At 31.9% G+C, this 15,180-nt stretch overlaps 2 protein-coding genes across 4 annotated transcripts; one reads left to right on the top strand and one right to left on the bottom strand.

The window, feature by feature from the left end:
- The first annotated feature begins 770 nt into the window (after positions 1-770).
- On the top strand, positions 771-4,971 carry LOC100793469 (B3 domain-containing transcription factor VRN1). Of its 3 annotated transcripts, none has more exons than XR_005889130.1 (5): positions 771-1,128; positions 1,910-2,342; positions 2,557-2,700; positions 2,785-3,067; positions 3,164-3,345. XR_005889130.1 is itself a non-coding variant. In XM_003548441.5 (5 exons), exons 1-5 carry the CDS (start codon positions 1,036-1,038, stop codon positions 4,577-4,579), a joined length of 1,092 nt encoding a protein of 363 aa, XP_003548489.1. In that variant the 5' UTR covers positions 771-1,035; the 3' UTR covers positions 4,580-4,971. The 3 variants fall into 3 exon arrangements, 2 of the variants coding, with proteins under 2 accessions (XP_003548489.1, XP_006598994.1); XM_003548441.5 differs by lacking the exon at positions 3,164-3,345 and adding an exon at positions 4,425-4,971 and having other exon boundaries at positions 2,573-2,700; XM_006598931.4 differs by having other exon boundaries at positions 2,573-2,700.
- A 1,101-nt stretch (positions 4,972-6,072) lies between these two features.
- On the bottom strand, positions 6,073-7,841 carry LOC100804614 (uncharacterized). Its single transcript, XM_003548792.5, has 3 exons — positions 7,470-7,841; positions 6,763-7,186; positions 6,073-6,618 (listed from the first exon to the last, which is right to left on the bottom strand). Exons 1-3 carry the CDS (start codon positions 7,695-7,697, stop codon positions 6,263-6,265), a joined length of 1,008 nt encoding a protein of 335 aa, XP_003548840.1. The 5' UTR covers positions 7,698-7,841; the 3' UTR covers positions 6,073-6,262.
- Between the last annotated feature and the right edge of the window lie 7,339 nt (positions 7,842-15,180).

The raw sequence follows: 15,180 nt of genomic DNA on the forward strand, positions 1-15,180 counted from the left end.
GAGGCTTAGTCTGTGTGAGTGTTTATAACTTAACACTCAAATCAAATCAAAGGCCACCTAAAATGTCTCTCTGGGTGTAGAAGAGGTTTATACTAAAACTTATAAAATATATTCCTTTACCTTCGTTATATTTGTTAGATACTAAAACATTCCATACAATGGAATATCTTTTTATAAATTTGTAAGACTTTTCTCTTACCATTGGATGTTAATTTGTAAGATACTAAAACACTCCATCCAAAAAATTAAAAATGGTACCAGTTCATTTTTACTATAAGACTCAATTTGCAATCTCTTATGTTAATTTTTTTAGATTAAAACACTCCTACTTACATAAGAGAAAAGTTGTATTACAAATGTTTAAAAGAGAGAGAAGTTTTAGTAAAATGAAAATTTGAAAAAACAAAAAGATTTAGGATAAATTTATTATTATAAACTAAAACTAAATTAATTATTTTTTTAATCTTCATAAATATTTGTGTCTTAGTTAATCTTAAGGTTATCCACAAAAATAGCGAGTTATGCTACATTGGTCTTAACCCACATCACTGACCATTGTTGGATTAAAGAAGGGAGATAAATTTTGCAAAGACAGGTAATAAAGAGGTTTAAATGAAGAACTAAAAGTCAATTATCTCACCAACCAGGCAACCACAGACTAGCTAGAAGGGCACGTGTATGAATCAATAAATATTGAAACAATGGATTTAAATTAGTACTACTATCTCTAAAAACTTACAATTAAGAAACAAGAGAGAGAGAGAGAGAGAGACGACAAGTGAACCTACCCTGTCCACAATTTATACAGAATGAGTTAAACTTCACAAATTTCCTTTGACAATTGGTAGGTGGAAGTATTAAAGTAGCTAGGGGGATTTATATTTGCAGGTCTGGGAAATAAATGAAGAATTGCATGTTGTTTATGTTTATGGTAAACCATTATTACTTTTGCAAAGCTGTTGCTATTTCTGGGTATCACTATCAACCAATTAACCTTGAGTGTACTCCACACTCAAAGTTTTATTCAGCTCATGCATGGAAGCTGCTACATTTCCTCACCAACTTCAGGTGAAGCCATTCCACTTTTTCAAGATCATAACCGCTCAAAATCTGCAGGATGGAAAACTAGTAAGCACACACACACACACGCATTTCAATTTTTGAAACCCACATAATATGTGATGTAGCACTTGAATCCTACCTAGTTAGTAGTTAACCTTCTTTGGCTATATTCTGTGTCTGTCATGAAGTGTTTTATATATGCTTTTATCTCTTTTATCTTATGTCACGAGAGCATGCATACCTAGGTAACAATGCTTATCTATACATGCATGCAGACTAATTTATCTGTTTATGGACAATTTGAACCTTGGTAAACAGGCTCCCATTAGTTTGTTAGTTTTTGTTAACAGAGGGGATCAAACCCACGTCTTTGCCCCATTCCTTTTTTTCTTAATCACCTAACCAACCTTATATCTCCCTCATGGTCACCGTTTCGATCTATATAATGAGCCTTTATAGCTCAAGCCCAAGGTTTTAAAAAACGGTTTGCGACTATGATTTGGGCCGTAATATCAAGGTTTTTTAACTGTCCGCAACCGCAATTGGAATCACATTGGTCGTATCTGTCTGTAATTTGTTATGACATTAAGCAATGCGACGAAACCACAATGTGACTGTGACCGATATTTAAAACATTGTTCAAGACAAATTTAGTTCTGCCTACCTTACCTCATCCACTTGCTAGGTCTTAGGACCTCCTTTTAGTCAAAATAGTAGAGTAGTTTCATTTTCAAATTTAGAGTGATACAAAACTGTATAAAATTTATAGATGTTAGCTTAAATTAATGCAATATATATAACACCTTTCTGAGCTTTATCATACACATTTCTCTTCTGTGATTGACAGATGATCCCAAATAAGTTTGTGGAGAAATATGGAGAAGGCTTACCAAATGCTCTATTTCTTAAGACTCCAAATGGTACTGAGTGGAACTTCAATCTGGAAAAGCATGATGGTAAAATATGGTTTCAAAAGGGTTGGAAAGAATTTGCAGAGTATCACTCTCTAGCTCATGGCCATCTTTTGGTTTTCAGACGCCATGGAACTTCCCATTTTCAGGTACACATCTTTGATCTGAGTTCCTTAGAGATAGATTACCCTTCTAAAGGTACAGAAGGTAAAACGTCCCCCAATCATGAAGGAAATAAACAACCTCGAAATGAAGAAAATTTGGAATATCTTCAACCATATCAAGTGAGAAGTCATAAAAGTGTTAAAGTTGAGAACATGATGACATTGCCAGAGGAGGCTCAGCCACATACCGACACAAAGTTCAAAGGTATAAGATGTCAAGTGTCTTCAAGCATTTCATAAAAACTATGCAAGTTAACATAGATTATTAGCTTATGTTCTCCTTAATTTACTTTTTTCATTTGATATTTTTCCATGATGGCTGGCACCTCAAGTATGTATAGTAAACAATTTGGAAATCGCAAACACTTATTAGGTTTTAATTTTTAGCAGCCTAATCATGAAATGTCTGCCTTACACAGAGTGGCAATTTTGCAGAAAAATCAAAGGTTGTTGTTGCTAACCAAGTTACAGCTCTTGACCTAGCAAGTTCTTTCAAACCTTGTAATCCATTCTTCTTAGTTGTCATGCGTCCATCGTACATCCAATCTAATGGCGGTCCTCTGGTAAGCCGCAAAGAAAGATTCAGCTTGTTGTAGAACTTACATAGGTTGAAAAACAAAAATAACTGTTTCTCTTTTTCATGGCAGCCTTTACAGACAAAGTTTTGTAGGAGACACTTTGGTTTGCTCAATAAGAGACATATCAACCTTCAGGTGTTAAATGGGAGAATTTGGCCTGCAAAGTATATGATCCAGAAAATGAAGAACAAAACAAATTTTAGACTAACAAGTGGATGGAAGACATTTGTCAAGGACAATAACTTGAAAGTTGGCAATGTTTGCACCTTTGAACTCATTGATGGAACTAAACTAACCTTACTGGTTCACATCTTCAGAGGGACAAATGGTTCAAATTGTTCAACATCTCAAGGTAGGATTGATATTTAATTTTCTTTCCAAAAAAATTCTTTATGTCTAATAAAACATATTCCTCTATCTTCTATTGAATATGGTCAAATTTGAACAGCTTGTCAAGAATAGAGAAAAGAAATGAAAACCATCAGTGCTACTAAAGAATCATCACCGAAGAGTTTCAGTTCTCTTGTATGAAACTAAACACTACTAACAAATATTGGGTATTTGTAGAGATTACCTGATGATCCCTGATGGCATATGCTCAAGTGTGGAGATAATTGGGGATTTTTTAAACGAGTTTATTCTCTTTCTTTAACCTGTGAAAAGTTAGAAGCTACTTATCAGTTATGAATTATTCTGTTGACATATTGCTTTAAAACTTGTCCAGGACAGAAATGTTGTTGCTAGGTATGAATTACCAATTTCTGCTTTGTATTCGTCTTTTAAAATATCCTGGAGGCCAACCTGATTGAATGAGAAAAGGCTAAAATAGAATGTTGTGGTCTCTTTTGCAATTTTGGTTAAAAGATTTAATTATAGTCTGCGCTTGTACATTGATTTTCATCTACAAATAACATGTTTGACAAAACTATGATTGAGTCGTGTTCGAACATTATTTAACAACTAGAGGACTAATTTTATAAAAAAATTAGAATAGTTTTAAGCAATTAGAGTTTTAAAGGGACCGAGTCACACAATCTAGCTTTTAAGTTTGAAAGAGCGGAAAACAAGATGAATGAACAATAAAATGAGGTGGGATCCACACTTTTATTCTCTACTTTAATCAAAACTTTCATCTCAAATCACATTCATTTCATTTCTTTTGATTCAAACGAATGGACCCTTATTCAGCTCAACATCAACCATGGCTACCAAGTTTCCTCACCAATCTCAGGCCAAGCAAATCCATTTTTTCAAGATCATAACCGCTCAAAATCTCCATGAAGGAAAGCTAGTAAGCACACGTATTTCGATTTTTTACTCCCAAAAAAAGCATTGCACTTAAATCCTGCGGCCTTAAGCTATATTCTGTCCTCAAGTGTTTTATGTTTTCTTTCTTTAATCTAATGTCACTTTGTGTCCAGCTTAAACAAAATGAGACCCTTCACTAGAATAAACCGAGAGGGTAAATTTTGTATTGTCACTAAGATATCAGACAATGCAACGGATGTAGAAGTCCTCCAGCAAATGTTATTTATTTGTGTCATGCTTACTCTGTAACTTCACTCACTCAAACAAAATTTGCAAAACTTCATGAGCAGACATGTCTACTAAACTTTCTGGAAATTGCAAAAGTTAAGTAGGTTTCAAATTTTAGCAGCCTGAAAGATGATCTAGAAATGTCTGGCTTACATGGAGTGTTAAATTTGCAGGAAAATCAAAGGCTAAGGCTAACCAAGTTACAGCTCTTGACAGAGCAAGTTCTTTCAAACCATGCAATCCATTCTTCTTGGTTGTCATGCGTCATTCATACATCCATTCTAATGTGTTATGTAAAGGAAAAGTTATTCTACTTCTACTCCTATAGTTCAACATCTCAAGGTAGGAATGATGTTTACTTTTCTATTCAAAACAGTTCACATCTTTGGCATTTGTGGAGATTAATTACCTGATACCCGATGGCATTAACTCAAGTGTGGAGATAGTTGTGGAAATTTTAACGAGTTTATTCTCCTTCACTAAGAAGTTGTTGCTAGGTATTGACTTGTATTAATTAGGAAAGCTTGTTGGAAGTTCTAATTTCTAGTTACCACATGGGGTCAGGAGTCAAAATCACATAATATTGCAAATATGTACGGGAATAAAATCACAAGGGACAAAATTACTATGAATAAGTGTATCACAACGGTAGTGAGAAAAATGGACTTGCAGGATGCCCAAGTAATTCTGCCCCCATGCCAACTTACTAGCACAGAATAAGTGGGATTAAATTTCGAATTATCGCTTGAACTTTCCAATTATTAATTTGAAAAGTATAAATTGATTTTCATCTAGAATTAGAATGTTTGTCAAAACTATGATTAAGGTGTGTTTGAACATGATTGTATGTCCCCAATCATATTTTGAGCCAAGGTGAAAGTATGATTCACAAAATTTAATTTACTTAAAAATATTTTTTTTCTATTAAAAATTTATTTATGAAAAATCATTACTGTAACATTTTAAATTAAAATAAGTTTATTCATGTAACAAATTTTACATTAAAATTGTTCATTAGGGTTGGCCTAATAGGGTAAAGTTTCATTAATATGCATTAGAACATAAAAATAATATTTATTGTGTGGGTCTAGAAATTTTCTTAGAAGTATCTTGTGTTGATATGGTACTACCGACACTAATGAGTATCATCTTGGATGATTACTCGATCTCATGTTAAACAAATAAGCAACAAGTATCACTTAATAGTAGAGACAAAATAATAATTTTAACTTTTGAGAGATAGATATCATAGAAAAAAAATTGTAAATATTAAAATTAAAATCCACTCATTTTAGAAAAATGAAAAGCATATTTAAACTATTAAACATTATTCTTTTGTATCCATAAAATAAGTAGATTTGAATAAGCACGAGAAGCGGAAGGAATGGCACATGCACTACACATAAGATAAGATGCCAAACATGACGGTTTTTAAGAATTTGGGCATCTTGTGTCACTCAACACAGTATTTTTCTTAGAATAAATACTTTGTAAAGCATCTCAAAACAAAAGATTTTAGGAAATTACGTGTATCAAGCTGCCAATGTTAAAAGCAAAAGCCTACCAATAATATTTGATACAAACATGAGACGGTCCATGCACAATCCAGGGGAGGAAGAAGATAACACGTTTAAATTATACATTTTGCACAAAAACCCTACTGCATACCCTTGACTAATACTAAATAATTAAGCATTAACTTAGATATATTTTCTTATATACATTTTGCTGGAATTCTCGATTCAAAATTGGAGTTTTACTTCAGTAACTTAGTTGATCTTTATGGAAAACATTTATTTCACATATTTCCAAAAGGTAAAATTTACTAAAAGTATCTTAAAAATACATTTATGTTTAAGGAGCATTAACGTCACATTTTTTAACACACTCTTAACACATTGGTTAAAATTTATTAAAAACTACAAAATCAAAAGATAAAATCGATAAAATTTTGTGATTTTCATCAACAGATAATTTTCTAATTCAAGTTTAACCTTCTCTAACGTTGTCTTCACTGCAGCTTTGCTTGTCTTTCTTCACTTTGTTTCCTTGCCTCTTCTGTTTGTTCAACTCTTTCCTTCAATGTAAAATGGGTCTCCAACATTCTTCTTTTCAGATCACCAAGACGAGTCTCTATCTTCAAGGTCTCCAACTCACAACATTTTAATTGATTTTGTTTTTCATCAAGCATGGTCTTGAGATCAGAGACCTGTTCACAAAGCAATTGCTTATGCTGGTTTGATGCTTCAAGTGAAGCTTCGGTCTTGACATACTCGTCTTGGAGTTGAGCAAATCTCATTTTGTTCTCCTCAAAGAGATTATTCTGCTCATCCATAGTAAGGGAATTTTCCTTGGACTTGTCTATTTCTGCAATTGATGATACAAAATTGATATAGTTCAAGACATGATCAGAAAATTCTTTATAGTCAACCCCCCTAAATATTTAATAAAGGAAACATGAAAGAAAGGAACATATTTCTGAAAAGAAAGAAAGAAAATAGTACAAATTACCAAATGAATCATCAGAGAAAATGCGCTTCTGAAACATAATTTGTCGCCAACGGATCCTTGAAGGGATCCTTGAAGGTGTTGATCGACGAGATAATGATAGAATTGCTTCTGCCTCAATAGTTTCCCATGAGACTGAGTTCATGAATTCTATATCATCCGCAGCAGACTCCAATTCTGAAAAACCATCACGTTTCACATTGGCAGCATTTTGTGTTGCACTAGCACCTTCAATGTTTGGATTCTCAGAACAGTCTGTGATTCTCATCCTTTTGATCTGTTCTTGCGAACCATCATTTTGGCTTTGGCATCCATCCCAAAAATCATGTAGAGTTCTTTGCCTGCTTTGCTTTAAACGAGCAATGCTGTTGCTATTGCCATTGAGCAATTCATCCTCAGTCACACCGTACCCACAAGATCCATGAGCCTGTGTGACAATAATTAGATCCATCATCCATGATCCATAAAATTCCACATAACTGACAAAAGAAAATGATACTTGCTATATATACATCATGCAGCTCAAAGGCACCAACATGATCATTTTTTCATGTCCTGGTCAGAATATTTTATACATGAAGAGAATCGAAATGAGACTCGACTACTACTAACTCTTTAGTCTATAGTCTATACATTTTGCCCCCAAAACATCATTATAAAAATAATAATCATGAAAGGAAAAAAAAAATGAGTGTTAATTAGAAGCATACCCTTTTGTAGGAAACTGTGGAATCTTGCTTGGGTGAGGGTGAGATGGGTTTAGTTTTGGGGGATTTGTAAGGACAGTAATAAGACCAATGTCCTCGTTGATCACATTTGTAACAGGTTTCTTGTTGCATTCGTTTCACGAGTTTTGGAGAGCAGCTAGCAGGAATTATAGGGGTATTTTGAGGACTCTGAACTCGAGATGTTGAAGAAGGTGAATTCCATAGAGACATGTTCACCCTCTTTCTTGCTCTTTGTTACTTCCCCACTGCAGAATGAAGGGTGGAAGAAAGAGAAAAAGAGACTTTAGTTTACGAAAAAGTGAAGATTCTTGTATAGTTGTATTAGTGTAGGAGATAGCACAAAACCAACAACATACGCCAAGATTCTTGTATTAGAAGTTTTTAAGAATAAATAAGTCTACTCTAAGACAAAAAGGATCATATATTCTAAAATTTGTTCAGCATCGTTTACTTACAATTCATTATATATAATAATTTATTAATTTTTATGATAATTAAATTTACATATAATCATTAAACTCATAATATAAGTACGACTCATATATTACAATGTCATAAGACAAATTTCAAACGTGCATTATAAAATAGGAGACGTACGTAAGTTTTTGGTCCAATTATTTCAATTGAATTTGCTAGTCGTATAAACGAGTGTAGGCATTCCGATTCGGAATTCTTGTCTCCTAAGATTTATGGAGCAGTGGAAAAGAGAAAATGCGTGGGGCAACGGCTGGGTGACTTTTGAAAAAGTTTATTCTCTCTCTTCCATGATTTGTGTTTCACCTTCACAACGGCTGGGTAATTGTCAAAGAAAGCATGTCAATATTTTATGAAATTTTTGTAACCATGTCGTTAATTTTAATCATTGGAAATATATTATTTTTCAATTCTAACCTTGTCTTTTCGAAAGGCTTTTAGTTTTTGAGGATTTTTTTTGTCTCACCCTCAAAGTGAATTTTATTTTAAATTTAGATCTAATTACAAATTAAAGAACTTTTTTTTAGTCAATTAAAGAACTTTTATGATATTATCTATTTACACACAGTAATGTATGTATTTTATTTTTTATAATATTTATTTTTTTACCACCATAATTAAGATTTCTACCACTCCAATTTAATTGGTTTTTCCAATGGTTGTGAGATTATTCTTCAATTCAAGGCTTAAAAACACTTACGACTCTCTACCCCTTCCTAAGAATGCATTGTGAGAATTAAAATCAGATTTGTTTCCCTATAAATTTAACTGGTGCTAACACTCAGTCATATTAATTAACTAATTTCCTTAATAAATATAAATCAGTGAACTATGCATGTCTTATAATTAGGGACAAAAGAAGCACATGCACCACAATCAAAATATAAATAACTTATAACAGTTTCTCTTTTTAAATGAGGAGAATGTTATAAATAAATTTTTAAAAAATAGTCTAATTAAATTATCGTTTTTCTTTAATCATATTTTTATATTTTTTACTGAGACGTTAAAATTATTATTGCCAAAAATTTACTATAGAAGTACAATTACCAAAAAAAAAGTTTTAGTTAAATTCAAAAAAGAATTTACTACATCAATAATAAAACTATAATATTTTACTTACCAAACTATCCAAAGAAAAAAATGAAAATACAATTTTATTATAAATAAATAAATTATTTAATACAGAACAATTAAATTATAATTAAGAATATAGTATTAAAACAAATTATTATTTTCTTGATTTTATAATATTATATTGTTTATTTAGTAGCAATTAATATGTTTTTTTTACATGCATTTAAGTTAATATTTTTTCCATAGGTATTCCAAATAAGTTAAGTGTCTTAATGATTATATGCATGTTGTTAAAATATAGGACGATGAGTTCAAATTTTGCCATACAAATTATTTTAAATGTGTGTTTGTAAAATGTACAATAGAGGTTAAGGGATAAAGATAAATTTTTCTTATCTTGAAAACATAATATTGAGAGAATACGAAGGAAGATATGGGTAGCTATGTTGGTTGTGGCAAGTGGCAACGGACTCAACGGGAGAATATATTTTTTGAAATTTACAGTCCTTCTATATATCTGAAGCAGAATTTATAGCCCTTTCATTATAATAAGTATTAAAATAAATATATTTAAAAATTTACATATTAATATTAATGAAAGAAATTACTTTTTTATAAAAAATAATTTTGCATATTAATTAAAATAATAATATATTTATACTATAATTTCTCCGTCTACATACTTGTGTAGAAAAAACTCAAAGTGGAATACTAGCTATAGAGATAAGTTAGTCACAAGGGAGTATGCCAACTTTGGCTATAAAGATCACTAAAAAACTTCTCAAACTCATTCTTTTATTATTTTTTTTATTTTTTTTATAATGTAATCAATCATATATCTCCTTCACACTCACTTAATCCCTCAAACCTCGCTAGCCTTCGGCAGTGCTACTAGATGATTGAAGGCTCACACTTCAACAATTGCTTCATAATCCATAGGTCTTTTTTTTCTTATTATACCATTCATTGAATACATATTTTCTCCTTTATTTATAACAAAACTGTTTAAGTAAATTTATTCAAATTGGTGGCATATAATCTATTATACTTTTTGTATAATTGATTATATGCCACTTTCAAAGCAATTCTTTTAACAGTAGCCGAAAAAGATTTAAAAAAAGGTGTGTGATGCATGATGGAAATGGGGCTGCTAACGAGAGGATCAGCTTGATGCACAACAACAAGAAGAAAGCAAAAGAAAGAAAGAAAAAAAGGAAGAAGGGCTACTTTTGTTAATTTGAGCAAAGAGTGTATCCCTCTCCTTTTTTAATACTTTCGTCTTTCTTTTTTATAATGCCAATGATCTTTAATGGACCATGATGTTATATGCTTGGATATATTATATTATATTATATTATACATCAAGTTACGAGCAATTTTACAGAAATGTCCTCTGTTTGTTTACACAATTATCCCTGTTTGACTTGTTTCAGTAATTGTTGTTAACAAGATCTAATTGTGATTTAGATGGGTGTGTCGTTGTTGGGTGCCATCGCAACATGAGTCTTTGGTCGTTGGGTGGTTGGCATTGTTGGTCATTGGTAAGTTGTGGTGGAGTGTGTTTCCCATGCACCGTGCGGAACAATGTGTTTGGAATGTTGGCGTTTACGATGTCTTCATTGGTGAAGAAGGTGTTGGTAGATAATATGTTCATCCGTTAAGGGGTTTTGATTGAATGCAAGAGGTTACAAAAGGAAAGATGAGCCATTGTTTGCTGGGTTGAAGCATTATTGGGTGTGGGTATCCCTGTTGAGCGTGACCAAAAATACCCTTCAGCCACCTCGAAGGGGACCTGTTTACACCCGCTCTATAACAACAGTTAGGATGTTGGACATCGCGTAAACTGATACTGAGAGAGACAAGAGCCAACATGAGCCTTTTTTTAGTGAGAGAGAAACTTGTTCGGCTTGGAGAAGTTTGGGCCTTGGCCTTGTTTTAGACACATTTTGGAGAAAATTTGTAATTTTAATGGGGAAACATAAATGGATGGTTTGTAGTTAATTTAAAATATTCTAGTAATTAAAAGTTTAATAAGATACTAAATATTTGAATTAATAAATATTTAGTTAATGTTAATAATAATTAAGTTTATTGTTACAAAAAACACGATAATAACTTTGTGGATGATTGCGTGTAATGATAAATAGATTGAAATGATAAAATTGATTGATATTATGAAACTGAAATATGACCTAGTGTTAAAAAATTTATGCTATATGGTTTTTTTTTGTCTTTTACTACATGTGTAAGGTTAAAATTAATATGTGGAAGGTTAAAATGAATTGGCTTAAGTTTATTAGGGATATTTTGCACACTACTTGTAATCCAAAAAATAATTTATAAAATGTTTGAATCATGAGAAAGTAATATGAACTTAGAACATCTTTAATGCTGGATTTTTAGGTGTTCTTGAATTCAAAATGTATTTTTCACAAAATCTACCACTAGACACATGTTTGGGGTCTTGAGCCGGGTTCTTGGGTTCAAGTTTTATTCTTCACAAAATATACCACTAGACAGAAGTTTAGAGTCTTAAGCTAGATTTTTTATTTTATTAAAATATAAATAGCAAAACGAGACGAAATAGCAAAAAAAATGCTCCATGAACAATTATGACGCTAAACGCTCCAACAAATGATAACTTGTTTGCATCACAACTTTTCCATATTTGGAATCAAAATCAACTTCTAGTTCCCTTAAACGAGAATAAGACAAACATATTTGATATTATTCAACAAATTTAGACAAACATATTTTTGGGTTCACGAATTTCCCAAGGTGACGGTGCAATGCTTCACAGTGGGAAGTTGTTCTTATACCTACAAAGAAACTACCTCTAATGTGCGATGTTGCCCACATGTTCATCTTATCATATAGCTCCTTCAACCAATTGTTTTCTTCCAAATTAAATTCGTTAACCATTGACACCTAGAATTGTTCAAATTGCTCAATATCAAAATCACCCAACATGCATCTCTTCAACTTTAGCAAGAATGCATTAACATGTGCATGTGATGTTGCATTACACAATAAATGCCAAGCACATAATCTATGATGAGCATTACGAAATACCCCCTTAATTGCATTTTTTATAGCTAAGTCACCATTTGTTATTATTGAGACAAGTAATTTCCCTTTCATAATATCCAGAAATTGCTCTAGCACCCAAACATATGTTTCTTCAGTCTCATTAGATACAAGACATGTAGCAAAGATAATTGTTTAATTATGGTGGTCAACACAAAAAAAAAATACACACAAGCAAAGATACTTGTTTTTCCTATATGTGGCATCAAAGGTCAATACATCACCGAAGACTTCAATGTTCAATTGACTTTTTCCATCACACCAAAACAAAATGTTGCAAGGGACCCCAGTATCAACAATATGTCTTACAAACATCAAATACTTTGCACCCATTTTTTTAAGATACTTCAAAATTGTGCTTGCATCAAATATATGTTCTCGTCTTTGCCATCCAATCTGATTGTGAATATCCTTCTTCCTATAATGTATCTTGTCATATCCACCAGAACTACAAGCAAAAACTTCAAGAATTTGTGGAGGTCGAACCCCAACACATCTAAATTGATCTATTTGGATAACATTTGAATCAGTCAACTTCATATGTGTTGGCAACATTACACATCATGATTCATCCAACAATTCACGACTGTGATCATCGGTCCATTTAGACACATACCATCTCCTGGCGAAGTAATCAATATGAACTCGAAACTTTGCCTTGCACTCACATCTAGTCTCATTTTTTTGTTCCCACTTTTGGTTTTCAATAGTCAAACCCCTATAATCTCTAACTCCTCCTCTAGAGCAAAGAAAGGTTTGCGACATTTTTTCACCTTTTCTGTTTCTAAGCACCTTGCTTTCACGCACAGAAAATTCATTTGTTCCACCATACCAGTAATAAAGCTAAGATACAATTGACAAATCAACAAAGTCATACATTTTGACATCCTTACTATAATTATTCATCAACTTAATGTTTATTGTATCCAACAAACTATTAATAACAATCTTATCACTACTTTGTCAAAGGCACCATCCATACAACATACATCCTCCATACCACCAATAACGTCCTCATCTTTTTCACCACTTCCATCAAATCCTACCTTATCCACAACCTACAAATTTTTAACATGTCACAAATAACACTCCATAATTAGCTAATTATGGAAAAAACATAAACCAATTTGTCCAAAACAAAGGTCTATTAGTTACACTGAAAGACATTTCCACACCTCTACTTAAACGACCATCACCAAACTCTTCTTTAGAGATATCCATTTCTAAAGAAAAATCCAAATCACAACCACACAAATTTTTCCATTTTCAACAGACAGATTCATAACCAAATTGCATATTTAGTCACACCATCTCACCAACTAATTATCATTCTCTTTTCAATTTTTTTTAATAAAAAGGCGAGGCAAGGGGACTAAGAGAATGGAAGGATCCAATGAAGGGGACCAAACCAAACTACCCAACTCTCGCAAAACAGATCATACATTTCTTTTCAATTTTTTGGGTTAACAATCTCTTTTCAATTAACCTAATCATACACCAGAAATTCATTCAATCAAACTTATAACTTAATATCAACAATAAATTCTAAAAAAACCTAAACCAGACTCAAATCTTCAAAAACAAACAATTAATCACACTTAAGCAATCTACTAAACATTATAATTTTCACGTGTTAAACAAACCTAAAAAAACATACTTGGACCTTAATAAGCCAAACAACCTCACTTTAGTAAAAAGGTCCACACATGAAGGACAAAAACCACGTTCTCGATCCAACTAGACAAACACGATTTCCTACCAGAGCTTGCTTATGGGGACCAGACCAAGCGAACTAAGATATTGCCTAGGAATCCGACAATGTCAATGTCACCGGAGACAACATGAATCACCTACTCAATTGACCAACCCTATTGTCAGATGCAAACCCCAACAACAATATATTAACCTCCAAAGTCCACGAATGATACCTTTAAAATCAATTTGGGGATTTCATAGCTAAAATCGAGATACAATATGCAAACAGATAAAAGGATTCTATTTGGAAGTTACCCTATTAATCATCTTTTTTTTTATAAAAAGGCATCACTCAACTTCAATTTTAACATAAGGGTATTATAGTCATTGTATACTTTTTAAAATAAATAATTATAAAATAAAAATAGAAAGAAACCCATTATACCAAGTGTATCTTAGTGCTCCAAGAAAGACTACTTGACTTTGGGGACCACACTAAATCTCATCCTTTTTTTTCTCATTTTAGGAAGAAAGACTAACACGCTACACTTACCTACTTTTTTTTTTAATCTTTCATACCATTTCATCTTTATAAAATACACATGATTTTCAACTTTGATCTCATATCACTATCAACTCTTATATTCTCTTAAACTAAACACTACCTATGAGTTAAGAAGACCAAAATCACTCCCACCGTTGCAATAGTGAAATAAAAGAGTGAACATAGTTTACACCACTATACACTATCATCTCCATTTCTTTAGACTTTGGTAGTGAGAAATGAAGATAAAACGGTGTGTGGGTGGGGGAATACAACTTTGGAGTCCAAAAATTAAATTTTGAAAGTATTTAAATTTCAACACTTCTAAAATTTTGTGCATGTATAAATGAACGTTGATAAAATTGATTTTGAAGTAATGTGATTTATATTTGAATATTTTCATTATAAAATCAAAGTTATGAGTAAAACTTAATACAAAAGTTTGGATCCAATGCAAAAAATATTCAAAATTGTTAAGTCAAAATCAATTTTGGATCTCTTTTCCAACATGAAACCAAACATGTAAAAATTTATCAAAATTAATTATGGATTCAAAATAATTTTTTTTAACATGAAATCAAATACACTTAATCTCAATTCACACACACAAAAAAACATACTTAATCTCTATAATGTATTAAGTTAAAATAGTTTTTTATCCTCTAATTTATTATTTAGATTCAAATTGAACCCAAGAAAACTAGATGATCAAACTGAATCTATAGAATAAATTAGAAGGCCAAAAAAAACTAATTTAACCAATGTATTATTACTCACGTTAGTTCTAAACCCCTTTTTCTATTCACAAAATGTCAT

The sequence above is a fragment of the Glycine max genome, chromosome 16 (genome assembly GCF_000004515.6).
Source record: "Glycine max cultivar Williams 82 chromosome 16, Glycine_max_v4.0, whole genome shotgun sequence".
In the NCBI taxonomy this organism is placed as follows: domain Eukaryota; kingdom Viridiplantae; phylum Streptophyta; class Magnoliopsida; order Fabales; family Fabaceae; genus Glycine; species Glycine max.